The sequence below is a fragment of the Brienomyrus brachyistius genome, chromosome 3 (genome assembly GCF_023856365.1).
Source record: "Brienomyrus brachyistius isolate T26 chromosome 3, BBRACH_0.4, whole genome shotgun sequence".
NCBI classification, from domain to species: Eukaryota; Metazoa; Chordata; class Actinopteri; order Osteoglossiformes; family Mormyridae; genus Brienomyrus; species Brienomyrus brachyistius.
In genome coordinates this window covers 34,877,837-34,904,175 of record NC_064535.1, presented here as the reverse complement: position 1 = coordinate 34,904,175, position 26,339 = coordinate 34,877,837, and the positions used below count along the sequence as shown (strand labels likewise).

Sequence of the window (26,339 nt, the reverse complement as noted above, 5' to 3'; positions counted from 1 at the left end):
AGTGCAGGGGCTCCCGCTGAGCCACTACGAGAGCAGAAGCCCTGCAGCGGCTCTGGTGCTCAGTGAAGTCTGGATCTGACAGCTGCAGGAATAACCTACCAGTACAAAGCACTGGCAGAGGCATGGTTTTATTGGTGCTGGGCACAGAGAACCCATCCACTATCCCATTTATGTTCTAAGGGGAATTTGAATAACAGCCCCATTAGCATGATGCTGCGGAATGTCGCTTAAAGGTCAGATAACCTGTCTAATAGTGATTAACAACAGGCAAGTGGGACAAAGTAGTTTAACGAGTATGAGAGAGGGTTATATTTTTCCAAATTTCACATAAAATCAATTTCAAAGCATTTTATTTTATTTTTTCTTTTAAAGTATTCAGACTCATTTGGATCCATCCATCCTGCCATCCATCCATTGATTATCTGCTGCTTATCTGGGGTCGGGTCACGGGGGCAGCGGTCAAAGCAGGGATACCCAGACCACCCTCTCACCAGCCACCTCCTCCAGCTCTTATGAGGGCAACCTAAGGTGTTCCCAGGCCAGCCCAGAGATATAATCTCCCCAGTCTATCTTGGGTCTGCCCCGGGGCCTCTTCCTGCTTGGACAAGCCCGAAACATCTACCCAGGGAACTGGGTACCACCTCAGCTTTCTCCTTTCTATGCGGAGGAGCAGCGGCTCTACATTGAGCTCCTCCCCGATGTCTGAGCTCCTCCCCCTCTCTCTAAGGCTGAGCCCAGACACCATTCAAAGGAGACTCATCTCTGCTGCTTGTATCTGCAATCTCATTCTTTCAGTCACGACCCAAATCTCATGACCACAGATTAGGGTAGGAAGGTAGATCAAACAGTAAATCGATACCTTTGCCTTCTGGCTCACTGCCTCTTTACAATGACAGAATGGTACACCGTCCATATTACTGCCAGTACTGCACTCATCCTCCAGTTCATCTCCCGTTCCCTTCTTCCCTCACTCATGAATGAGACCCCGAGATACTTGAGCTCCCCCACATGAGGCAGCATCTCATCCCCCACCAGGAGAGGGCAATCCACTCTTTTCCGGTCGAGAGCCATGACCTCCGATATGGAGGTGCTGAACCCCATCCTGGCCGCTTCACACTCAGCCACGAACTGGCCGACGGGACCACATCATCTGCAAAAAGCACCTATAAATTCTGTCTATAAAAGCTGCAAACAGAATCAGTGACAACGGGCAGCCCTATCGGAGTCCAACACACACTAGGAACGAGTCTGACTTACTGCTGCCAATGGGAACCAAACTCTCACTCCGGATGTGCAGGGACCCCATAGCCTGTAACAGCACAGTCCATACCCCTGACGCGCCCCCACAGGACCCCAGAGGCACACAGTCGTACGCCTTTTCCAAGGTAAGCACAGTGAGGAACAGCTGAGGAGCAGGATTATGGGTAATGAGCATTGGGCAGTGCCCCCTCCTCCCTGAGCAAGAAGCACACTGACCAGAGGTGGCCGCTCTCCAGTGCTTGCACTTCACATTACATGCTGTCAGCATTATTCCTGAATTTAACGTGAGTATTTTTCCCTGAGCCATGGTGTCTTTGAGCTGATTCATACATGCAGGTCAGTCAGGCTAATTTGGCAGTGTCTCCCTAGTACATGTGAGTCAATGCATGTGTGAGTGAATGTATGTGACACGTGGATGGAAGAGGTTCACTCAGACTGCTGGCAGTAGGATGTTTAAAAAACTCAGCATTATGGGTCTATTTGCAACCCCCGTTCCATATTTCTTTGGTCTTTTCTGTTCAGAGCACAGAGGCAGACACATGACCCCTGATAACTGTTGACACTTGCTTCTCCTAATTGATTTTCGCCTAATTAATTAAAGGAGCAGGTGCTGCTCTTGCAGACACTGGTGTGGGAGGTCGTGGGAGGGACAGCAGGAAGAGGGAGACGGGGAAGCGTTAGAGATAGAATTCAAAGCGGGAACCACGTTCACACAAAGAAATTCAGGAGGTGTTACCTACGGTCTGCAGCCCTTGGCAGCACGTCTGATAAATATTTACAAACTTATCGGAAAATGCTAGAAAATCCACGACAGAATGGAAAAATCCACTGTGACAGAAACACATACCGATATCAAAATGTCTAATATGCTTCAAACCCACAGGACCCCTGTGTGTCAAACATGTGTGAAATCACGTCTATTCTGAAAGCTGAGAGTTTCAGTGACATTCGCTGTTTGTTCTAGAACGTGTGAGATGATCAAAACAAGACTGTAAGACTGTGAGCCCGCGTGGTCCGTGTGTGAGAGATACACATGACCTGCTAGGCGTTCACTTATAAAACAGCCTCCCTATCATTGCCAGGTCATTGGATGAGGCTGTCAGATTTACACACACTGGATAACAAATATATTCTGATTTGTCTCATTTTAAGATACACATTCATCTTTAGGATGTTTACCAGTTTATTGCAGAGTATTTCGCAGCATCCACTGGCCAGGTCATCTGTCTCTGCTCTCCGGTGCATTCCCCTGTAGCCTGAGCCCCTCCCCTCCCCATGGCCCCCTCCCACCTACCTCGGAGGTTGCGTATGAAGTCCTCGAGCAGCATCTTGCGGTCAGCTTTGACGCTGGGGCTGTACATGTCAGTGTTGAGGAGAATGATGGCAAAGGCCAGGATGAAGATGGTGTCCGGATTGTGGAATTTCTGCACCACATCTGAGTTGCACATGCAGTAGCGCTGGCTGTGAATGGGGGAGGTGGATTCACATTTTAATCACTATTATAACTAATTACCTTCCATTCACTCCTATATGTGTTTGTGTCCGTGTTGCTGGTCCAGTGTCAGCTCTCACAAACGCAGCTCTGCCCAGCCAACTGGAGCCCCACACAGCTGCAAACAGATGCCAACCGCGGCTTGGTGCCGTGCTCAGAAGTGTGGTCCCTCATGGGATGTGAACCTGAAGCCTTCTGGGTCCCACACCCAGATCTTCAATCCGTTAACTTCATGTTTGGCACTGGACCGCAAACAATTCTGGTGTGTTTGTACATACTGGCAATAAAGTGAGTTCTGGTTCTGACTCTGCTACAGCTTCACTGTTAGTGTGTTACATTAAAGCACACAGAACTCTCTGACCCATGGGCCTCTTAATTGCATTACTTTGGGGAGGTAATTGAACTCTCCCTTACAATCCATCAGCTCTGCTGAAGATTGGCATTTAGCTAACTGATAATTAGATAAGTAGGACTCATTGGAAAGACCTGCCAACCAGCTGTGGGGGAAGCTGCATGTGGTACAGATGCTGGTTTCTGATTGGATACCACATCTAGCGGTCTCTAATTTGCGCTCTTCTACAGAGTTACAGCTAATGTGCTCCTGTGTAAGGCTCGTGGAAGTTTTACTTAGACAAAAACGTTCTGAGGGCAGAAGGAAAAATGACTGGTTCAGAGAGATAACCAATCAGATTGTAGAGGAGGTGGGACCAAGGAACTAGAGGGGAAGTAACCTAGAAATCTGATTTATTATTCTCTCCCTGGACCCCCACTGAGCGTCCCCACCTGAAGGCCTCGATGAGCCGCTCCACCTTCTGGGCCTCGCCCTGCACCCGGATGTGTGCCTGGAACTTCCGCAAGGCCTCATCCAGCTCCATCCCTGAGAAATCCATCTCATCCACCACGCAGCTGAAAAAGCCACACAGAGGGTGGGGCCCAAAGGACATGGTCAGCTGGGGGCTGCATTTGAAGTGCATAACATCCCTATGTATCCCCTGATCAGCTTGGGCTTTACTGCACGTCGGCACATCTGAGTAGAGGAACAACCTGGATTAAGTACCTAGGCTGGGTCAAGAACCAGCAACCTTCAGGTTAAAGGTATATTTGCATTAGGCTGTTTTTGCTTAGACCATCTGCCTGCAATTCAAGGCATCATCTGTGGCTGTTAGATGTAATTAAGTGCATCTTATGATCTTGCGTTCCAGTTAAGTCTTTTAAAAAATCCAAATGGTATCCAAATGCCCAGAACTTTAAACTCCATTAGCAGCACTCCAAACTCCCTGAGTGGATCTGAACGCCAGCCTGCATTCTCAGGTGTTACAAGCCACGCACACATTTTCCGAGTTCAGGATCAGTTTGGCACAGTTCCAGTACGCTGGAGTCCACAACGTGAAGCTGCAGACAGCAGCCGCACATTCCAACGATCCATCTGCATAATAATAGTCTGGATGCATGGTGGTTGGGGCTGTGATTATACCCTGAATACTCTGCAGACCCCGTGAGAGCAGTGCAGCGCATCAGCAACACTTTCTAATATAAACTGGATATCGTCAGTAATCCATGCCTCCAAATGAGTGGACACCTCAGTCAGAAGAACAGGAGATGGTGCAGGACCCGCAGGCAGTAAGTGGACACCTCAGTCAGGTGAACAGGAGATGGCGCAGGACCCGCAGGCAGTGAATGGACACCTCAGTCAGGTGAATAGGAAATGGAGCAGGACCCGCAGGCAGTGAGTGGACACCTCAGTCAGGTGAACAGGAAATGGAGCAGGATCCGCAGGCGGTGAGTGGACACCTCAGTCAGGTGAACAGGAGATGGAGCAGATTGCTGAATGTACAACAGGATGGGTGGATTCTGAATAGATTTCAAAGTCATTTCTGTGGAGACGTGACCCCCCATGAACTCAGGGGACCAGCCAATCAGCAGTAGGGTTTAGGGGTCAGGTGAGGGGGTGGAGGCAGGGGACAGCAGCCTGTCGGTGCAAATGAAATACGAGTGATAATTCACTGTGCTGGTGGGAGGACCGGAGGCCTCAGACGGCGCTTCACAGGTGCATCCAGCCTGTCCAGCTTCTCTGTTACCTGGAGATTAAACCGGACTGGCTGAATCGAGTCAGTGCTCCTCGGAAACCTTCCACCTCACCCACCGTGCTTCAGATTTCTGGCCACAAGCCTGAGGCAGGACTTTTCCCCTTCATTTTTACCACAGTCTGTCATTGTCCTTGTCTTCATCGTTATCATCACCGTCATCATCATTATCGTGTCGCCTGCTTGGCTGGCTTTGTAGGCAATAGGACGCGTATGTATAAATAATGCCGGGGTGAGGAGCGAGCTCGCCTGTTGCCATGCCAACGATTCTACAGCGCCGTGCCAGCAGACGCCTCAGGTAAGAAGACCCAGCTGACACTGTCTGGGCTAATTACTCTGTCAGGGAGAACGAGGCTCGGCTGGCCAGTGGTACGTTGCTTAATGCTGGGCCCTTCAGCCGGTCTCTCAGCTTAGCTGTGCCATTTTGAATTAGCCACTTGAAGTGTTTATTTTATTTCTTAGTTTACTGAAGCAAGCAGGGTTCTGATTAAGCTGCTGCATACACTTAAATATAATTTATACAATGACTATAATGTGCTGTTTTAGACAGACCTCTGTAAGGTAGGTCATTGTGTAACCACTTACAATGTTTTTAATGCTCTGAACATTAAGTTAAGGGCCGACTGCCATCCAGGCACTGATCTGAGATCTGTCAGGAGGCGAGCGAGATGTCAGCCAGGACTCACTCCAGAATATCCTTGTTGAACTGCTTCTTGCTGTTGCCCAGGAACTCGCCGATCATCTGGCGGCTCAGCCCCTTCCGCTGAAGCAGGAAGTGAGCCACGCCAATGGGGGTGTCTGGGATGAAGCCTCGAGCGACGAGGAACTGGACGCCTCGGTCGGGATTCCTGCAGGGAAAGCGACCACCGATGAAGCGACTCCACACACACATCCAGACGCCTGACTCTGGTCTCAAACGTTTTGTAATAACATGAATCGTCTCCGGCAGTCAAGCGCAAATTCGGGGTTTGTTTTGGCAGTAAAACAGCTGCTCGGAAACCATTACGTTGATCAAACGGCGTAATCTGAGCAGCACAGTCCTAAGTGCATCAAACAAAAGGTGTCATCTCAATACAGAAACGGTACTTATTTACTTATCGGTGCATTAAATGCGCGCCTGCTGTGTCGAGCCTGAAAGCTGGATGCGGGTCCTCGACCCGGGTTCACAGACCAAACGAAGTGAGGGCATGAGAGGACACTCACCCGGAGTAGCCAGAGTCACAGAAAGGACCAGAGGAGGAGCCAGTGGTCTCAACTCACTGGGAACCTGTGCTCCCGCTGAACTTTATTTGTCTGTGGCTCTGGCAAAAGCCCCTTTTTCTGGGGCTGGTGGGGTGGGGGGATCCAGCTCTCGATTACTCATCAAAGAGTAAAGAAGTCATACTTGCCAGTTTCCTTGATATTTACAACAGAAATCAAACCAGTGGTTTAATGTGATTGAATCAGTGTCTCACTTTCGTCATGGCGGCATTAAAGAGGCTCACATACACCACAGGTAACTGGGCTGTGCTGGGACCATGCCGATTTCCTCAGACACAAAGCAGCCACTGATAAGGCAACCCCCCCCTCCACTGAGTGCCTGTGTTTACGGCTCTCTCATGCTGGAGGGGCACCAGGGCCCTGGGGGAAGCTGTCCATCCTGACCCGGCCAAATGGGTCATGTAGAAATCCTCCCCTGGCTGTCTCTGACAGACTGTCCCACGGGACAAACGTGGAGCAGCAGCGCCTAAGGCTGGCGTGACCCCCAGCAAATGATCTGATCTAGTTTTGGAAAACATTCCTCTCTAAAGCCTGGATGTGACTCTCGATCTGCAACTCAACGAGTCAAAGCGCGCGTTTCATCTGAGTTCTGGACAGATACCAAGTGGGAGTCACTCTACCTTGTACAATTATACTCATGATGATACAGACCTGACTAATGACCTAAAACAGCTGGTGTTACAAGAGCAAACAAGCCGAATGCCTTCATGCAAAATTAATGTGGCAGATCCAGTTTGAATAAATCCAGTTTGAATAAATCTAGTTTGAATGAAATCTCCTTCAGCCTGGCAGACAAAACACAGAGGAGCCAATTTCTTTATTTCTGTACTTGACATTTAAAAAATACCACAGAATTTTAAACAACTGATTGGCTTTATGACGCTCTCATCTATAATACACTATAAATACCTTCATAATGCAGTACATAGCATCCTTAATTCTTATATTAGCCATTATAATGCATTATAAAGGTATCTACAATGCATTATAGATGACAGCTTCATAAAGAATTCATAATGCATAATACGCATGGCTATAATGTATTATGCCTTTCAACAAACATTTATAGCCATGTTTATAATGCTTTATGAATTGTAGGGCTCTCTGTGCGCTGTGTCTGTGATCGGAAGGTCGTCAGTGCAAACCTCAGTGTCGGCAGAGTGACGTCACCACTGAGCAGGGCCCTTAACCCCAGTTTCTCCAGGGACTATCTGACGCTGCTTTGCTCAGTTGTATGTCACTTTGGATAAGAGCATCTTCTATATAAATTGAAATATGATGAATGAAAAAGTCTCTTAGACTAAGCTAAAACAAGCACTGGATCATAGATGCGGTGTCCTAAACCACAGTCTCCTGATGCAGTGTTATTGTCCCTGGCAGCCCATCTTAAAGTAGTGTCTAGCCTATGACACACCTCCAGAGATGAGAGCAGCTTTTCTTTTAACCTTTAAAAACTTAAATGTTTCTCTGAAGCCCCCATTGTGAGTGGAAAGGACCCAGGGACACGGAGTGGGGTCTCCCAGCACTTACAAGTTGAAGAGGTTGAGGCCGATCCTGTAGAGTCGCTTGCGCATGACGTCGGTGGAGAGGGTGGGGGACTTGCAGACGGCGGGGTTCTCGCAGTGGAGGCGGGGCAGGCTGAGGATCATGGCCTGCAGGGTCTCCTTGGAGGAGACATCAGAGGTGGACTTGGCAGAGGTGGAGGTGCTGCTACTACTCATCTGCTCGGAGCTGTTGTCTGCCACGTCCGACTCACTCCGCTTGACTTCCAGTGTTTCTGGACCAGCTTCAGTAGCCATCTCCAATTCTGTTACCGCCTTTTCCTCCAGCTTCAGATCCTCGAGCTTCTCCAGAGCCAGTGATTCTTCCTCACAGGGAGGGGGGGCAGGGAATTCGCTATGTGACAGCAGATCTAGGACCTCACCATCTTTATGGACCATGGACACATCCTGGTCTCCCTCAGGAGATATTTTGGTTTTCTCAGCCCCTTGCTGTTGGACACAGTTAGGCAGGGAGACGGAGGTGGACTCCATCACAGAAGATGACACATGGAAGTTCTGGTTGTCAATCTGCACGGTTACGTCACGGAAAGCCATCATCAGCTTGCTGGTACTACGAGACACACTCCCCACATTGTCCTCCTGGGTACCCTCATGAGGGGAAGCAGAATCCCCTTCTGGATCTCCTCCCCCGACCCCTGATGAACTCTGGCTGAAGGTCTCGGTAAACTGGTACCTCCCTCCATCCTGCATGGAGCACACAGTCTTCTGGCTCCAGTTGCTGAGGGCATCATCTATGGACTTGGCCAGCGACTGCACTTGCTCTGTGAAGGAGTCCTCCAGGTCGGTCAGGGTGCCGCTGATGGTGGTGGGCAGCGAGGGCGAGCGCACCAAGGGCATGCCCACCAAATTGTATCCCTCCACCATGGCCTTCTCGGCCGAGAAGCCCTCGGAGTTCTGCACGCGAACCTTGCGCATGGAGATGCGCCGTGGAAGGCGGCTCTCCAGCAAGGAGTTGCGTATCTTCTCAAAGTTCTTGCTCAGCTGGTACTGACGGAAGGCGGTCTGAATTCTGCAGGCGGCCCGGCGCGAGATGAGGTGTCCGCCATATTTGTGCTCTAACATTTCAATCTGTGGAGAAGAAGAAGAAGTGTAACTAAGCTCATGTGAAGAACAATGGAGGCAGAGGGATTTTCCTGCTGACTAGAAAGAACAAACCACCAGACGGTCACAGCATACACATCCATGTTACAGTAATTCAGTAATTCAGAGACTCTTTACATTCTTTTGTCAGAGAATGCAACATGTTCTGCAGTCTGCAATCTATGACTGTTAATGATAAGCTGAACCAGTTATGAAAAATAAGAAAAAACTTTATAGAGGGGTTTCTGTGGGTAATATCTGGAGAAAGCGATGCTGAGAGTCCAGCATGTCAAGCGGTAGGACTCCAAGCACACACACACTGCCCATAAAGCTGAGCTAAGCACTTAAGACCTCAATAAACCTTCAGCCAACTGCAAGGCACAGAAAAAAACCCGAAGAGCAGCTCACCCAGCTGATTTATTTTGGCCGCTTCAGGGTGTCAGTCTCTGCCTCCCCCAGCTTATTGGAGCGCGCAAGATAAATAGCAGGAGCCGTGAGAAAGCCTTGCGACTGGGGACCACAGAGCCCATTGAAAGAAAAACGATTCTGACAAGCACATATTTACAGATAACGGGTGTCTGGGCCTGGCTCAGTGAATTCAGCGGGATAGTGGGGGAGTCTCCAGCATGCAGGCTAACCGGGTTTAGCTCTGCCTGAAATATGAACTGCCAGCTTAGCGCCTTGCTTGCTCTGAGCGGATGCGCTAGCCGACAGCTCTTTCAATCAGATAATAAGGCAACTGTTAAATACACCAAATTGACTCGCTGACTCTGTAAATATACATGCATCAATTATCCAGAAGAAGGCTGCAGTGTCTAACTGGACAGGCCCTCTGTTGCAAAGCTGCATGCGTGTGCGTGTCAAATTTAAAGCTCAGGCTGCGTCATGTGCTCAAATGTTAAAAATTAACACTTTTAAAACAAAAAAAAAAACTCTGTAGATGCACTGAGACCCCCAGACACAGAGGATAAGGTGTAGGTGCTAAATGAATCCATCTAGGGGAGCATCTTACTACAGCCACAAATCTGCCGTTCAACCCCTGGCAACATATAATAACACAGAAACATTTAATAGAGCGTTTGGTCGATGCACGTCGATGGTTATGTTTATGTGCTTTATAACAGCCAGTGGATCGGCAGTCACCAGTGGAACTGAATCGGAGAGGGAGTCCAATATGAACAAAGAGCGTACCACTGCATGACTGAGTTAGTACCGTCTGTAAATCCGTCACAACCCCTGAATGCAGCAAACCGGTGACTCACAGCTGCAAATGTTACCGTCGGTGGAGAATAGAATCAGCAAGGAGTACAGTACAGTACTGGCTTATCACAGATTACTCAGTGACTTGTGTCATCTGCTGGAAGAAGAAAGGCACATCTAAAGGAGGAAGAGATGCAACAACGTGCAGCTTCCATCGCATTCTTTTCTCAGAGCCACGCGAACGATATTCGACTCTGCAGCAGTGCCGCAATGAGTCTGAATTACGTTTCCACGGTGAATCTGGGGGAGGCTGTTTGTGATCTGTAATTTGGAGAAGTTTATATTTTACAGTTTCTGCTTCTTTCTAGAAGAACTGCTTCAAAACTATGATGGTCGGTTGGCTAGCTACTAGTCTAGCTACTCTTCAACTAGAGCACGCATCAATGTGCAGAGAGTCCCCAGTGGCCCAGTCCGGCTCACAAAAACACAGTTATTTTTGGAGTTTCATTAAATATATATTCGTTGAAGATGTAATAGAACAGAAAATTGAAAAATCTTTTCTTCCCATTTTAAGGAGCAATGAAAAATTTATAGGTCATCTACACACGGTGATGGGATGTCACGTGACACTGCATGTTGTTAGACTAGGCATGAGACATGCCTTGGGACATGCTTTGAGCACTTTTTTGTACAGAGAGCACCATCTAGTGGGGTCAGAAGATACAGCAAATGGTTCATAAAGTTTCATTTAGCCCATTACTAGCTATTTCCATTTAAATTCCGGATGCAGCTCAGTCATGTCTGTTAAAACGAGCTCCTGAAACACTTTTATAATTGCTGGTCCTCTACATTCAGAAACCCAAAGCAGGTGGGTGAGGACTGACAGACAGTGCTGCACGTCTACTCATCTGATCCGTAGCATCTTTAACATAATCACTGTCATTACTGCAAGGCATTCCATCCTGAAGATAAAGGCCTTTTACATATGTTTTGTTCACTATAGCACTAAAATAGCTTATTGCCTTGATCATTTAACTTCAGTGCCTTTTGCAATGGGATTAGCAGTGAATATTCCAGCTGTCTAATGAGTTATGTTAAGACGCATCAAACGCCCTCTTTCCAAAACATCAAACTGAATATTACAAATGCTTGTAGCCAGACAAGCTCAGCCTTTAAACCTGACCATTATAATTCCTATGGCTGTGATAAAGGCAGACTTAGGCAAAATCCTATTCTATTCTCAATTCTCTGCTGCTGGCATCTAAATATAGACAGTAAGATGGACCTCTTGTTCCCAAAATGACATGTGAGGATTGTTACTAAGATGGATTCATTCTTATTGAAATTAAATCTGAGGATTGTTACTAAAATAGATTCATTCTTATTATAATGACATCTGAGGACTGTTACTAAAATGGACTCATTGTTGCTGAAATGATATTTGAGGACTGCTGCTGAAATTATTTCATTGATACTGAAACTTGTACAGCTTCTTACACTACAGGAAGCATGGCAAGTTTGGCATATATACGAAAGGGACCCTAGAGCTTCCGGAAAAAGCAGAATGTTTTCTCCGTATGGCTGTATTGACCTGACACAGCCTCCTCCGGGGTCAAGTCCGAGTTCAGCATCATATCTGTGTGTAGCTGGTGTTCAGCACAAACCTCTCACCACAAATCAGCTTTTTATGCAATAGACCAAGAATTAAGATTAAGAATTAATTTATACAGTTAATTTATTGAGGCATGATTTGATTGCCTTTGTTTATTTACAGCACTGAGTCAAAATGTCAGTCAGCATCTCATCTACACAAGAGGTTCATAGTCCTAGCCAGTGGAGCTGAAGGGGTCTGTGCTGGGTTAAGATCCATCAGACAGACCATCCACTGTCATTAACCAGCTCTGTTAACGAGAGTCATAGGCGATAACCTTGCGGGAAAATACAATAACACTCCATGCTGAATGCAAATGTACACCACAGGGTGTGATCTCAAAACTCTGCTTTTCTCCCTGAGCAGAGGGATCAGCCACCAGCTGGGCGTTAAACCTCCGCTGTGTGTACGGAACATAAACGGTACAACAGTGAGAGAGAGAACATGGGGGGGGAGCACCATGTAAACCAAGCGAGAAGTAGGAGAGCCCAGCGTGGAGGATGAGTGTAAACAGGAGCCCAGGCTCCACGCTGATTGACATGCATATTTATAAACATGAGCATGAGACACGATAATCAAAGCTGATTTGATGAGGTAAAAACAGCCAGTGTGTGTATATATATATATATATATATATATATATATATATATATATATATATATACACATATATATATATATATATACACACATACCCACACATACCCACACACACACACAAGTGTGTAGAGCAAAGGGACGAGATCATTGTGAGCGGGATGAATTAGTTGCGCCCTGCTCGTGCCCCTCAGCATGCACAGCCCCTCCATGTCTGATCGTTTATAATCTAACAAGGCAAAGGCTGCCTGTCATTCAGTGAGCTATGGTCCATTGCATCCTGCTGCAACATCAGACAGCGGTGAGGGGTCACAAGTCCCAAAGACCTTTCTGTGGGGCAGTCAGTGAAATGTTACGAGAATTAGAGACAGGCCTGAAAACGGTGCGATAGTGTCAGATAGTAACATTATCTAAGGCCCCCATGCCGATCACCACAGTAACACAGATCCTGCACCCAGATCTATCTATCTATCTATCTATCTATCTATCTATCTATCTATCTATCTATCTATCTATCTAAAGAACTGCACACATTTACCACAGAGTGAAGACTTTTACCACATTTTACCATTTGCCGGTACTGACAGTCAATTCAACAATTTCTTTCTAGAATGATTTCTCATTATTTTCTCTCAGACTCTTTTCAGTGTCAGACATAGATGTAAACAATTTCCCCTGCATGTACATGATAATGCTCTGATAAATATCTTGCTTAATAGCTGGAATTAGACAAGGATGAAGTCTTGCAGTTGATCCATGGGGAGATTTCAAAGAGAAGATGTATTTGATCAGTGATCTCTCCGCTGCCTTCTGAAGGGTCTGAAGTCCTCAAGAAAATCAATTAAAGTGAAGATGGAAATATAATGAATGGATCCCAGGCAGGAGAGCCATGTCAGCAGCCCGGAAACATTCAGCACAGAGCCGGAGGCTTCGCTGATTTATCCATTATTCTTCCTATTATCTAACTAATCAAAGGTACAACGTGTACCTTACGGCAGAGCAGGAGAAGAAAGCCCAGATACCTTTGCTATTTTAATTACTGTACTTACTCAATGACAGCCATGAGCAGATTGCACTACAAGGGCCGGATTTATCATGGACATCGCTGGACTGGCCAATAAATATACTGACCATTGGCCATCATGACGAGCATCTGCTATCTTGGTGTTAAGCGTATGTAGAATCAGGTAACAGACTGATGCAGTTCTCCATAGCAGTGATGATATGCAAACATGACAAGTTAAAAATGTACTATTGCAGAACCGGCAAGACGGCTCTGATAGTAGCGGGAGCCTATTTGCATTTCCCAGCATGCTCGGCGCCGTGTACGTAGCCCCAGTGTGCATGTCTTGTTGTAAACAGCTGTTCTATGAGCCTATGTGTCTCTGTGTCCCCTTACCTGTGCGTGTACTCGGTCACTACCTAAACCTCACGTGTCTTTAGCCATTGTGTAAATTACCCACCATGTGCGTGCCTCTCAGTAGTTTCCTCATTCAAGTAAATGCTCTCACTGAGAAAACATCACTATCTTTTGGTCTCACAACCATTGTCTGGTTTTTCTGGTATTTTGCACTGTCAGGTGATTTATAATAATTTTCTCACTTAAGTTAGGGTTGTGTGAAGGTACATTGACTAGGTGTGCTGATGTGTGTGTAAGCGAGGCCCTGTTTATTAGCTGGGTGAATTGTAAATGTATTTTGTACAGTTCTTGGTGTATTCTTTCTTATAGCTTATGCTGTTTGTTGATAATTAAGTCTCAGTGATATTCTACATATGGTTGTAGTTTAAATAAGGTTAGATCAGGTATGTATCCCACTACAAACCACTCATTCTGTGAATATTTTTATTTTAAATTATGTATGCATTTGATAAAACATTTGAGTAAATGCTAAGGAAACATCGCTCTCTTTGTGATTATTTCTCCCCATTTTCAGGGACGTAACACAAAAACATGACCTGCCAAATGACCTTCTGCGGCATCATATTCATCAGATTCCCGGTGATGTAATAAGACAACTACAAAGCAGAGTGAGATGTAATAAGATAACTACAAACAGAATGTGATGTAATAAGATAACTACAAAGCAGAGTGTGATGTAATAAGATAACTACAAACAGAATGTGATGTAATAAGATAACTACAAAGCAGAATGTGATGTAATAAAATAACTATAGAGCAGAGTACTTAAACACACACTCACCACCTGCTGAAGATGCACAGCCTTTCATATGAAAATCAGTTGCTGCTCTAGCTTGATAGTAATTGCTGGCACAAAAGATTCCCATCAGAGGTATAGTGTTAAATGTCATTATCTCTGAGGTGCCCATTTCCATTACACCAACCTGAAGAGAGATGCATTTCAAGCTCCGAAGGAGCTTATCTGTCACCTTACACTGATGAGTCCAGGACCACCCAATGAGCTGAGAAATTCTCCTGCACATCTTCCCCCACCTCTGACTCAGAAACTACTCACCCCACTTTGTGCGCCATCTCATTTAAGGCATCGATATGACAGGAGACATGGTCCCATCCCCGGCAATGTTACATCGTCATAGAAACAGCGAGCATGTCAGCCATTGGCGTTTTAATCCCGGGGGGGGGGGGGGGGGGGGGGGAGGCACAAATGCATTTTTATTTATGAAAGAAGCACCATGAAGATTACAGCTGGTAAAATGGTGTGATGGGTCACCGATCATCTGCAATGGACGAGACAAGAGACAGCACCGAGAAGGACAGAGGTCAGGCTGTGCAGTGCAGGAGGAATGGTCATCTAAGCCTGGAGATCCTCAACCCAATGGGACGCATCTACCCCCATGTGGGCCACTTGACTCTCTGCTGGTGTGAGACAGTGCCCTCCCCCATCCCCACCACAGGCTTGTAACCCAGCACCTACATCCAGCTCCTACCTGCTTGGTTTTGAGGTCAAGCGAGAGCTGGTAGTCGGCAGCATGGGAGTGCCCCCGTCTGGGGGACGTGATGTGGTGCAAGCTGGCTTTCGGCCCCATGACTCTGTGACTCCCTCTCCGCCCTTTGGCCCCCGGTTCCTGCCGCTTCTCCTCCTGGGTCTCCTGCACCAGTCCACCATGTTTGGCACCCGCAGCACAGCTTGGGGGATGGGAGTCACTGTGGAAAGCAGAAAAGTCAGTGTAATGCAGTGTTCTGACCACCTCTGAGGCCTGCAACAGTGTGTTGGGGTAGAAGAAGGAGTTTGGTGAGGGACTGTAAACAGGGCATCCATCTTGAGAGGGTGAAAATATTTACACTCATCTATGGCACATGGAAGGACTGGTAGTCATAGTCATCAAAGAAGTAGAGATCTTTACTGCTGTGGTGGAACATTATGGTGTATTGAATCGGCAATCTCAGGTGTTTTGATGACATTGACCAGACCCTGAGTGGTGCACTCAATCTACTGTGTATTACAGTCTGTTAGACCCCTTGGTGCTGTTCTATTGAAATAGAAACAATTATGACTCATTCACTTTAAAGATGAATACTGCTCCAATTGTCAATATCCAAGCAAATTGTCTTTTCGGGTCTTTAATTTCAACTAATTATTTATTTTATCTTGAGACATTGTGGTGCCCGAAAACCAAAATCTACCAGAAATATCATCTGAAAACCTGCTAGCCATTCTTGTATTTACGTCTGTGGTTATGGTGAATGCGCATTGAAATATGATCGTGGCAAAGATACCACTTAAGTTAAGAGCCCTAACTACTCTGCCATCTCCACTGTAACATTCCACTCCTATGTAAGTATTTAACTGTTCTGGAACCCTCTGCCCTGTATTCTTTGCAGAATCACCCCACTCTACAGAAGCACTCAACTATACAGAATCTCTTCATTTTACAGAAACACTCAACTATACAGAATCTCTCCATTTTACAGAAACACTCAACTATACAGAATCTCTCCATTCTACAGAAACACTCAACTATACAAAATCTCTCCAATCTACAGAAGCACTCAACTATACAGAATCTCTCCATTCTACAGAAACACTCAACTATACAGAATCTCTCCAATCTACAGAAACACTCAACTATACAGAATCTCTCCAATCTACAAAAACACTCAACTATACAAAATCTCTCCAATCTACAGAAACACTCAACTCTACAGAATCTCTCCATTCTACAGAAATACTCAACTCTACAGAATGTCTCCCCTTCATGGACATGGAAACACTTCTCCTTTTTCCACTGACATACTATAATCTTCTGTTTTCATTTTCTGCGATACTGGGTGTAATTTTTCTCTGTGTGAGCACAGTGTTCGTGCCCTTCTCCCATTGTCAAGGGGTGTGTCCTCTGCAGGCCTGGTTTTGTTTTCAGTGGTTCATCAGAGACATGAGCGACACTCTGCCTAACATGAAGAAACTGCGATGAGTTCAGGCGTACGCAATGTCAGGGGACCTTCAGTCACAAAGAGCATGAGCTAATATTCTATACCAGCTCCTGCATGTATCCAGTGCAGCGTGGGTGTGTGTATGACTTGTGTGTTTTGGTACAGCACAGAGGGGCAGGATATCTGACAAAGACTGACTTGATGCCTCTGAAACTTTGTTTTTCTGTTTTTACTTGTGTTTCTCTGTAGTTTTTTTATGCCAGTCACTTCACTTATGAGAGAATGAACTTTCTCTTGCTGCATATGCTTAGCCTGTCAGGGTCAGCTCCTGTTGTCCAAGTCTTCTGTGTCCCTTCCCCGTTTGGCCAGCAGACGTTGCTGGCCATCCTGTCCCTCCTGTCAGCCTTTGTGTTTCCTCTGCCTTCCTGTTGGCCGCATAGCTCAACTTGTTGAGCATGTGGTTGCTTGTGAGTCCTTCCGTCCTGCGTTTGAATCCCACCTCCTCTTTTCTTGTATTTCGTTCCTAGTGTTTCTTTTGTATGAGTTTTTATAGTTCCCGTGTCTAGTGATTTTTGTATTATCTTGGTTTCTTGTTTTGTGCCTTAGTTGTGTTTTATTGGTTTTGTTACTCCCAGTGTTAGATTATGTTGTTCCTGTTTTCTTGGTTAGTTTTTAGTTTCCCTGTTTAGTGCCTTTGAGTTAATTAGTTTCACCTGTGACCTGTTTTCCCAACCCTTGATAATTAATCTCACTTGCCCCTTGTTATTCTCGTTACCCCTCTGTATTTAAGTTCCTTGCCTCTGGTTAGTTCCTGAGTGGTTCATTGTTTTGTATGTTTGTGATACTTGATGGTTGTGATAGTGGTATTGTCAGTAAAGTTGTGAACATTCAGTTTGTAGCCTGTCTGTCTTGACCCTTTTATAAATTTAGTCTTTGTTTACCCCCTTCTGTTTTTGACCCTCGTGGTCCTTTTTTTTTTTTTTTTTTGTAGTATTTTTAATGTTTTCTGTTTTGTTTAATAAATCCCCATTTGTCCCGTGAGCCGCCAGTGGGTCGTCCATTTCTGTTACGACCTACATTATGCCTAGTCCTCGCACCAAACCCAACCGGATCTATGACATAGCCAAAATCCAGAGTGAGTTCAGTATTAAAGCATAATTTCACCACTAATGATTACTAAGAAATAACATCTCCTGTGGCAGCTCTCAAGAAAGTTTGGGCATGGCACCCAGAATTTCTGAAGAGGTTGGAGTTGCTGCTGCATATGTGTTGAGATGTTATTTGCTTCAGAGCTCCTGTTTTCTGAACTCCCCTGGGTTTCTGAGCGATTCCTCTGCAGTGAATGGGATTCGCGCGTCAGGTGCCTCGCCTCTCTATAGGCTGAACTTCACAGCATGTTGGTACAACCCACACTGCGTTGGGGGGGGGCCATCCAAGGAACACTGCTCTCGAGTCTTTGTCCAGGGGATATGCAAATTTTTTCACAGGGAACATCAAATGAAAAAAATCACAGCTGCAGAGAATTCAAGGAACCACCCTAATAGTAACTGATCAGGCTGTGAAGTGGACAGCGGCCAGGGTACATTATTTTGATGAGGAATCACACAACTTGATGTTTATAATTAGTCAGGAAGCACAGATGATGGGAGCGAATGTGCCTGTCGTCAGACCCAGTCCTCTCCGGGAGATCCACAGGTGATGGGAGCGAATGTGCCTGTCATCAGGCCCGGCCTGGTCCTCTCCGGGAGATCCACAGGTGATGGGAGCCAATGTGCTTGTTATCAGGCCCGGCCCGGTCCTCTCCGGGAGATCCACAGGTGATGGGAGCGAATGTGCCTGTCATCAGGCCCGGTCCTCTCCAGGAGATCCACAGGTGATGGGAGCCATTGTGCTTGTCATCTGGCCCAGCCCAGTCCTCTCCGGGAGATCCACAGGTGATGGGAGCCATTGTGCTTGTCATCAGGCCCGGCCCGGTCCTCTCCGGGAGATCCACAGGTGATGGGAGCCATTGTGCTTGTCATCTGGCCCAGCCCAGTCCTCTCCGGGAGATCCACAGGTGATGGGAGCGAATGTGCCTGTCACCAGTCCCGGCCCGGTCCTCTCCGGGAGATCCACAGGTGATGGGAGCCATTGTGCTTGTCATCAGGCCCGGCCCGGTCCTCTCCGGGAGATCCACAGGTGATGGGAGCGAATGTGCCTGTCATCAGGCCCGGCCCAGTCCTCTCCGGGAGATCCACAGGTGATGGGAGCCAATGTGCTTGTTATCAGGCCCGGCCCGGTCCTCTCCGGGAGATCCACAGGTGATGGGAGCCAATGTGCCTGTCATCTGGCCCGGTCCTCTCCGGGAGATCCACAGGTGATGGGAGCCAATGTGCCTGTCATCTGGCCCGGTCCTCTCCGGGAGATCCATGGCTCCCCCCAGTCGAAGGAAGATTTACTAGGATCCTACTTATAAATATCTTCTGACACCTCAGGAGACGCCTCCGATCTGCCAGTAAGATGGATAATTATGAAGTGTGACAGATAATGAATTGTAATTTTGCAATTAGGGCCACTCAGTAATCAAGGCCACAGTTTGAAGCAGAAGATTAACCTTTAAACTCCTGTGTAAAAAACACAGAAAAGTGCTGTGAGTTTGTGCTGGAACCCGGTTCTCCATACTTTTAAATCATCTCCTTTCCATTTCAGAAGAAGTCTGACCGCGAATTATTCACGGCTGCTGCACGGCGTATTGCCTTTTAATGACTGGAGTCAGATATTCTGTCCTCAGAATCAATCATAATTTCTCTTGTCTAAGTTTCAGAAGTCATCACAGAAAACTAAACAATAATCAGGTTAATCATCCCTTAACTCATCTAAGGAAACAATGTGAGGGTTTGACTGATTCCTCCGTGAGGCAGCTACTGTGAGGGTTTGACTGATTCCTCCGTGAGGCAGCTACTGTGAGGGTTTGACTGATTCCTCCGTGAGGCAGTTGCTGTGAGGGTTTGACTGATTCCTCCATGAGGCAGTTACTGTGAGGGTTTGACTGATTCCTCCGTGAGGCAGCTACTGTGAGGGTTTGACTGATTCCTCCGTGAGGCAGTTACTGTGAGGGTTTGACTGATTCCTCCGTGAGGCAGCTACTGTGAGGGTTTGATTGATTCCTCCATGAGGCAATTACTGTGTGGGAATGACTGATTACTCTGTGAGGTAGTCATTGTGATCTTTCAGGCCTTAGCATGAAAGCTTTATTGTCCATTATGCCTCCTCCTTCCTGGTCTTTGTGACAGAAGTAGAACACTGAGAATAGATTAACCACAAACATAACCCGATCTTCCTTCATGAGAGACCAGCATTTCCATCTAAAAATGCTACTTTGATGCCCAGTGCAGAGCATTACAGTGTGTTTTGTCTATTTAGAGCTGTAAGTCAGGGGTGGCCAGTCTTACCCAGAAAGGACTGCTGTGTATGTGGGTTTTCGCTGCAACGAAAGATTACTAATTAGATTACTAATTAAAGGACTGATTGGCTGAAGAGTCCTCACACCTGGGTTTGAACAGCTTGCCTAAAGGTTATCCCAAAAACCTGAATATACATCAGCCCTTTGCGGATGTGATTAGCACATCGCTGTAACTAATTGCTTAATGAATTGTCATCTGTGACTCTGTATTGGGATAATTGCTCAGTTATGTGATCATCGGGGGGGCACTGTTTGGATTTTATAATGTAGATTTTTATGTCACAGCTTATGACTTAGCACTGAGGGCTAAAACCTGCATGTAGTCATCAGCATCATAAGATGAAGGCTAACGCAAACACGTGGTCAGATGTGCTCATCTGAGGTTTAACGCTAAAGGTCTGGACAACGGCTTTTTAATCTGGCAAATGCCCTCTGAGCCTTTTCTTGGTTTGGCAGGACTGCAAACCTCATGGGTTTCCGTTGGTGATCTTCCAGGCAAATTTCATCAGCACTTTTTCTCACAACAGTGCCTGAGCAGAAAATGCGGGGATCCACATACCAATTGGGTAAGTCAGTCCGTCATTATTCAACCAAAGCATGACACAGAAGCACAAAATATCTGGCATAGATCCCTTTAATGGCTGCGCTGCTTCTCTGAAAAATAACAAAACAAGGATTTTATTTCAGCCACATTCCAGGCCCATTAACCTCTGCTGCTTTTGGTGAATCCATACAACAAACTGAGACTTAAAGAAAAGATGATGGAATCATTTAGAATAATACATTTTTCATGAAGTCTCATGAAGCGTTTATCACATTCAGTCTTTGGGAAGAAAACGAAATGAGTATGTTTCAGTGCTAAGAAGTGCCAATGAATAATTCTAATAGCTCTCTTATTGTCCAAAGTTGATTTCAGGGGAAAAAAAAACACTTTAAGCGAGTATAGTGGGAAATAGCAGTTGAAAATAGAGCAAAGAGAGTCTGTTTGGATAGTGTTCCAACACCTGCTCAAAGCCCAGTCAGAGGAAGATCAGAATGCCATTATGTACATTGTTTCCATCCTCTAATTCAAACTTGTAGCAGTATATATGAGTGACAGGGGGATACCATGAACCAGTGAGTGATAGGGGGATACCATGAACCAGTGAGTGATAGGGGGATACCCTGAACCAGTGAGTGATAGGGGGATACCCTGAACCAGTGAGTGACAGGGGGATACCGTGAGCCAGTGAGTGACAGGGGGATACCGTGAGCCAGTGAGTGACGGGGAGATACCGTGAGCCAGTGAGTGACGGGGGGATACCGTGAACCAGTGAGTGACGGGGGGATACCGTGAGCCAGTGAGTGACAGGGGGATACCGTGAGCCAGTGAGTGACAGGGGGATACCGTGAGCCAGTGAGTGACGGGGAGATACCGTGAGCCAGTGAGTGACGGGGGGATACCGTGAACCAGTGAGTGACGGGGGGATACCGTGAGCCAGTGAGTGACAGGGGGATACCGTGAGCCAGTGAGTGACAGGGGGATACCGTGAGCCAGTGAGTGACAGGGGGACACCCCTTCCAGGGTAGACTATGTGCCCCCTGCAGTGCCCTGCAGAGAAGTACCATAATCAGTTTGGACAGAAGCATTATTTTCATCCATTCAAGTTACTCAGAATGACCTGGCATCCAATCACATTCCTCTATACAGCTCGTCTTGCGAATCACTGGGCATCTGAAGTTAAATTAAAAGGGGAGATTTAGGGAAAATCAGCTGGCGACAGCAGAGACAGAGGGGGGTTGCCAGAGAAACAGGGAGGCCGGGGTGCACATCACAGCTGTCAAAACGCCTCCCTGAGGTGTCGATCACAGGGAGAACGGTTGTCATGCCGATTAGGCTAAGAGCGTTACTGCAGATGACAAGGGCGGTGGCGTGGCACGACTTGATACCGCCTCCGTCACCACGACAACACGCCATCCCATCGCCGCCAGCTTCTGAAGCACTTTTAATTAGCCGAGCCCAGCCAGGGTCGCCCACCCTGCTGTCAGCACACCGTAAGGCCCCACGTGGCTCGAAAAGTCTAAGAGATGCGTTTAATCCGTCAATCACGCCTAATCAGCGCCGTCTGCCTGATCAGCAGAGCAAGTAATTAACTCGGCATCAAGCCACGTGTGAAGACACCGGCGACATCGGCGGCAGGGAGTGCATTTCCAAGGCAACGTGGCATTGATCACAGGTACTAGGTGGGTGTGATCCTGGGGGCGTCGCTGACAAGCACCAATCAGCTGGAGAGATTCCTTTGTCTCCAACTAAACTGATCATCGGCAAGACAGAGTATCATGGTGGAGACATGGAAGCAGAACCTGTCCATTGTCGAATTGTCCTCTCAAAAGTCTTTTTGAGCATTTATAGCACATCCATTACAGCTTCAGCCTCCACTTAGTGCAGAATCATAACAGTGGTAATACTTTACTTGATGGGGCACAAATAATATAGTACTATGCTACAACTTATGTATTAATTAGCCACAAATTAAGTCACAAACACTTATATACTGATCTCATGTTAATTCATCATTAATTAATCGGAATTGTGACTCATGTTCTGCCTCAAGCAGTTACCATATTTGTTACAATAGCTGTTAATTCTGTAAGCCTTTGTGGACTACTGAAAGAACTACTGCAGGAACTACTGAGGGAACAAGCCATGACTGCATTTCCTGTACAGTGAGGCTGAGAGCAATCCATCCATCCATTTTCCAAACCGCTTATCCTACTGGGTCACGGGGGGTCCGGAGCCTATCCCGGAAGCAATGGGCACGAGGCAGGGAACAACCCAGGATGGGGGGCCAGCCCATCGCAGGGCACACTCACACACCATTCACTCACACATGCACACCTACGGGCAATTTAGCAACTCCAATTAGCCTCAGCATGTTTTTGGACCATGGGGGGAAACCGGAGTACCCGGAGGAAACCCCACGACGACATGGGGAGAACATGCAAACTCCACACATATGTGACCAAGGCGAAGACTCGAACACGGGTCCCAGAGGTGTGAGGCAACAGTGTTAACCACTGCACCACCATGCCGCCTGAGAGCAACCTAAGGCCTCAAAACCCCAATCATGTCACATATGTTTACAAATCTGTCATGTGACACGACGGGCTGCTCTGATTTGCCACGGCTTGTCTGTGTGAGCGGTTTGGTTTTGAGTGATGAGGGTTCAGACCCAGATGATACAGTGGGAGCTGCTTTTCATGTTGCCCCAGCAGCCTCCTTTACAGGATGCCGGTCAGTCAGCAGCGAGCATATAGAAAGTGTGCCGTGTCTTTTGGTGGATAGAGACACAGTGGACAATGAGGTGACCAACTGTGTTATTTATCAGCTTGCTTCTGAAAACAATCTGCCAGGGAGGATGCAATGGAAAAGGTGGAGCTCACGGTCTAAACACACTTCTTTCACAAATGAAAGAGATTTATTTTGCTTCCCATTTATGGAAGAGATGACTGTATGAAATGAAAGCAGTGGAATCAATTAAATTAATGCTCAGTCGGTCTAAACAGAACTAGGAAAGATCAGACAAATTCAATTCACTCTGACTTTAATCCAAAAGCACATTCATCTTTGTAAAGGAGTTCAATCCTTTACTCACTGCACACAAAGTTACAATCATTCTGAAATAAGTATGGAATGATGAAATGAGTACTCAATGTACTGGCTCTGCTAACTCGCTCCAAAGTCTGCATATTTTGACACAGATAAGCAGAGGAGATTACCAGTCCAGGCTCCAGCCACTGTCCTGGGGTAGAATGACCATCTCAGTATTTGCTGAGGATCTTTGCTGGACCTGCAGCGGACCGGCATTTTTAAACACTGTTTCGCTAAAGTATCCTGTTTGAGCATGAGGTGTCAGGGGAAACGCAAGACCTCGTAAAAGGCAGGCGGAGGATGAAACCAGACGCCTTCAGATTGAACTCTCACAGCAACTGCAGCAGAAGGACATGGCAGCATGAGTTATGGCGACGGCTCACATAAAGGGAGCGCGACTTTATTTCCACGTTTTCTTTTCATTAGAATGACATTAATCACACATTGTCCTACAGGTCGATATGCTTCTTTCTTTCTTGGCATGATCACGGTGGGGAAAGTTCCACTAATCGCCCCCAGATGATGAAGAATATCGCAGAGCTACTGGAGCCCTGTAGGGTCTGCTTGTGACAAGCTAGGCTTCTGTCCCATCAGCAAGCTCTGCAGCCAGTTAAATCCCGTAACCCTGCCACCAGCAGGAAAGACGATCTCCGGCAGCCTGCCGAAGGTCTTGCCTTTCCACTTGGGTGAACAGCAGGGATAAATGTGGGGTGTGACCTCAAAGCCTAACCGTGGGGCTGCGGCCTTTGGCCTTGGCAGAGCAGCTGCCTACGTTTAGCTAATCCCCCCATCAGACTCCGTATCGATTTCCGATTTATCGGCCAGCTTGTCTCCTGCCACATGACGCACCTGAGGGCCTCAGAGATGATCCCACGTGTGGGAGACGAAGAAGACCAATCACGTCCCAGAACCCCAGCAGAGCTCTGAAGTTAAAGTTTTGGCCCTCTTGGCTATTACAACCCCGCCTCCCTCCAACACATTGAGTCACGGTCTTACATGTTATTACCAAATAGCTGAAACAGCTTTAAAGACCAAAGCTCAGAGTCGGCATGTGTGGGTGTGTCTGATGCTTTTTCTCCAGACTTCATATTATATCATATCCAGTCACATGATACATAACGTCCTGCACCACTGCCAGTCACATGGTATACCACGTCCGCGCACCACTGCCGGTCACATGGTACAGTATACCACGTCCGCGCAACACTGCCAGTCACATGGTATACCACCTCCGCGCACCACTGCCGGTCACATGGTATACCACCTCCGCGCACCACTGCCGGTCACATGGTATACCACGTCCGCGTACCACTGCCAGTCACATGGTATACCACGTATGCGCACCACTGCCAGTCACATGGTATACCACGTCCGCGCACCACTGCCGGTCACATGGTATACCACGTATGCGCACCACTGTCAGTCACATGGTATACCACGTATGCGCACCACTGCCAGTCACATGATACATAACGTCCTGCACCACTGCCAGTCACATGGTATTTCCCCTCCGCGCACCACTGCCAGTCACATGGTATACCACGTATGCGCACCACTGCCAGTCACATGGTATACCACGTCCGCGCACCACTGCCGGTCACATGGTATACCACGTCCGCGCACCACTGCCGGTCACATGGTATACCACCTCCGTGCACCACTGCCAGTCACATGGTATACCACGTACGTGCACCACTGCCAGTCACATGGTATATCACATCCGCGCACCACTGCCAGTCACATGGTATACCACGTCCGCGCACCACTGCCGGTCACATGGTATACCACGTCTGCGCACTACTGCCAGTCACATGGTATACCACGTCCATGCACCACTGCCAGTCACATGGTGCTCCACATCCATGTGCCACTGCCAGTCGCATGGTACTGCCAGTCAAATGATATGCCACATCCACGCACCACTGCCAGTCACATGGTGCTCCACATCCACGCACCACTGCCAGTCACATGGTACTGCCAGTCAAATGGTATGCCACATCCACGCACCACTGCCAGTCACATGGTGCTCCACATCCACGCACCACTGCCAGTCACATGGTACTGCCAGTCAAATGGTATGCCACATCCACGCACCACTGCCAGTCACATGGTACTGCCAGTCAAATGGTATGCCACATCCACGCACCACTGCCAGTCACATGGTGCTCCACATCCAGGCACCACTGCTAGTCACATGGTACGCCAGGTCTTGTACAACTGGCAGTCACGACTTTGCTTAGAGATGAAACACAAACAGCAAGAGCCAGGTGCACACGCAGGACACATCCATACCGTCTCCAGCTCAGATCGTCTTTGGTCTCTTCATCTATCCTGGGGCTGGTGAAATTGCTATTTAAAATGCCACTTTACTCTTTTGCAGAAAAGATAACTGACAGCCTACACTGATGTCTTGAAAGCCCGAGATTCTCTCCACTGAAATGATAACAGGATTTAATTACTTTTTATCTGGATGCAACAAGAAGGCCAAGCGACAGCGACTGGCCCTCTGTCACCTGCCCCTGCCGCCCCCCCCCCCCCCCTAAATAACCAGCATCTTCTCAAAGGCAGCTGAGAGAAAAAGCATGACGAATAATAGGAAACTTCATTGAATAGTATTGCTGTTGAACTGAATAGTATTGAAGACTATTCCTGTTGAATTGAATAGTATTGCTATTTACTTCTAATTTATTTTTAATGATACATGTGATCCATACAATTAGGTAGAAAAT

At 47.2% G+C, this 26,339-nt stretch overlaps 1 protein-coding gene across 3 annotated transcripts in view; it reads right to left on the bottom strand.

Moving 5' to 3' along the window:
- The window catches only part of LOC125738983 (IQ motif and SEC7 domain-containing protein 3-like), a 60,780-nt gene that overhangs the window by 12,795 nt on the left and 21,646 nt on the right, over positions 1-26,339 (bottom strand). For all 3 annotated transcript variants that reach the window (XM_049008573.1, XM_049008574.1, XM_049008575.1), the window contains exons 3-7: positions 15,094-15,310; positions 7,627-8,726; positions 5,523-5,684; positions 3,536-3,658; positions 2,555-2,721 (exon numbers count right to left, since the gene is read on the bottom strand). In XM_049008573.1, the coding sequence (XP_048864530.1) occupies positions 2,555-2,721; positions 3,536-3,658; positions 5,523-5,684; positions 7,627-8,726; positions 15,094-15,310 (1,769 nt within the window). The remainder of the gene's footprint in view (positions 1-2,554; positions 2,722-3,535; positions 3,659-5,522; positions 5,685-7,626; positions 8,727-15,093; positions 15,311-26,339) is intronic.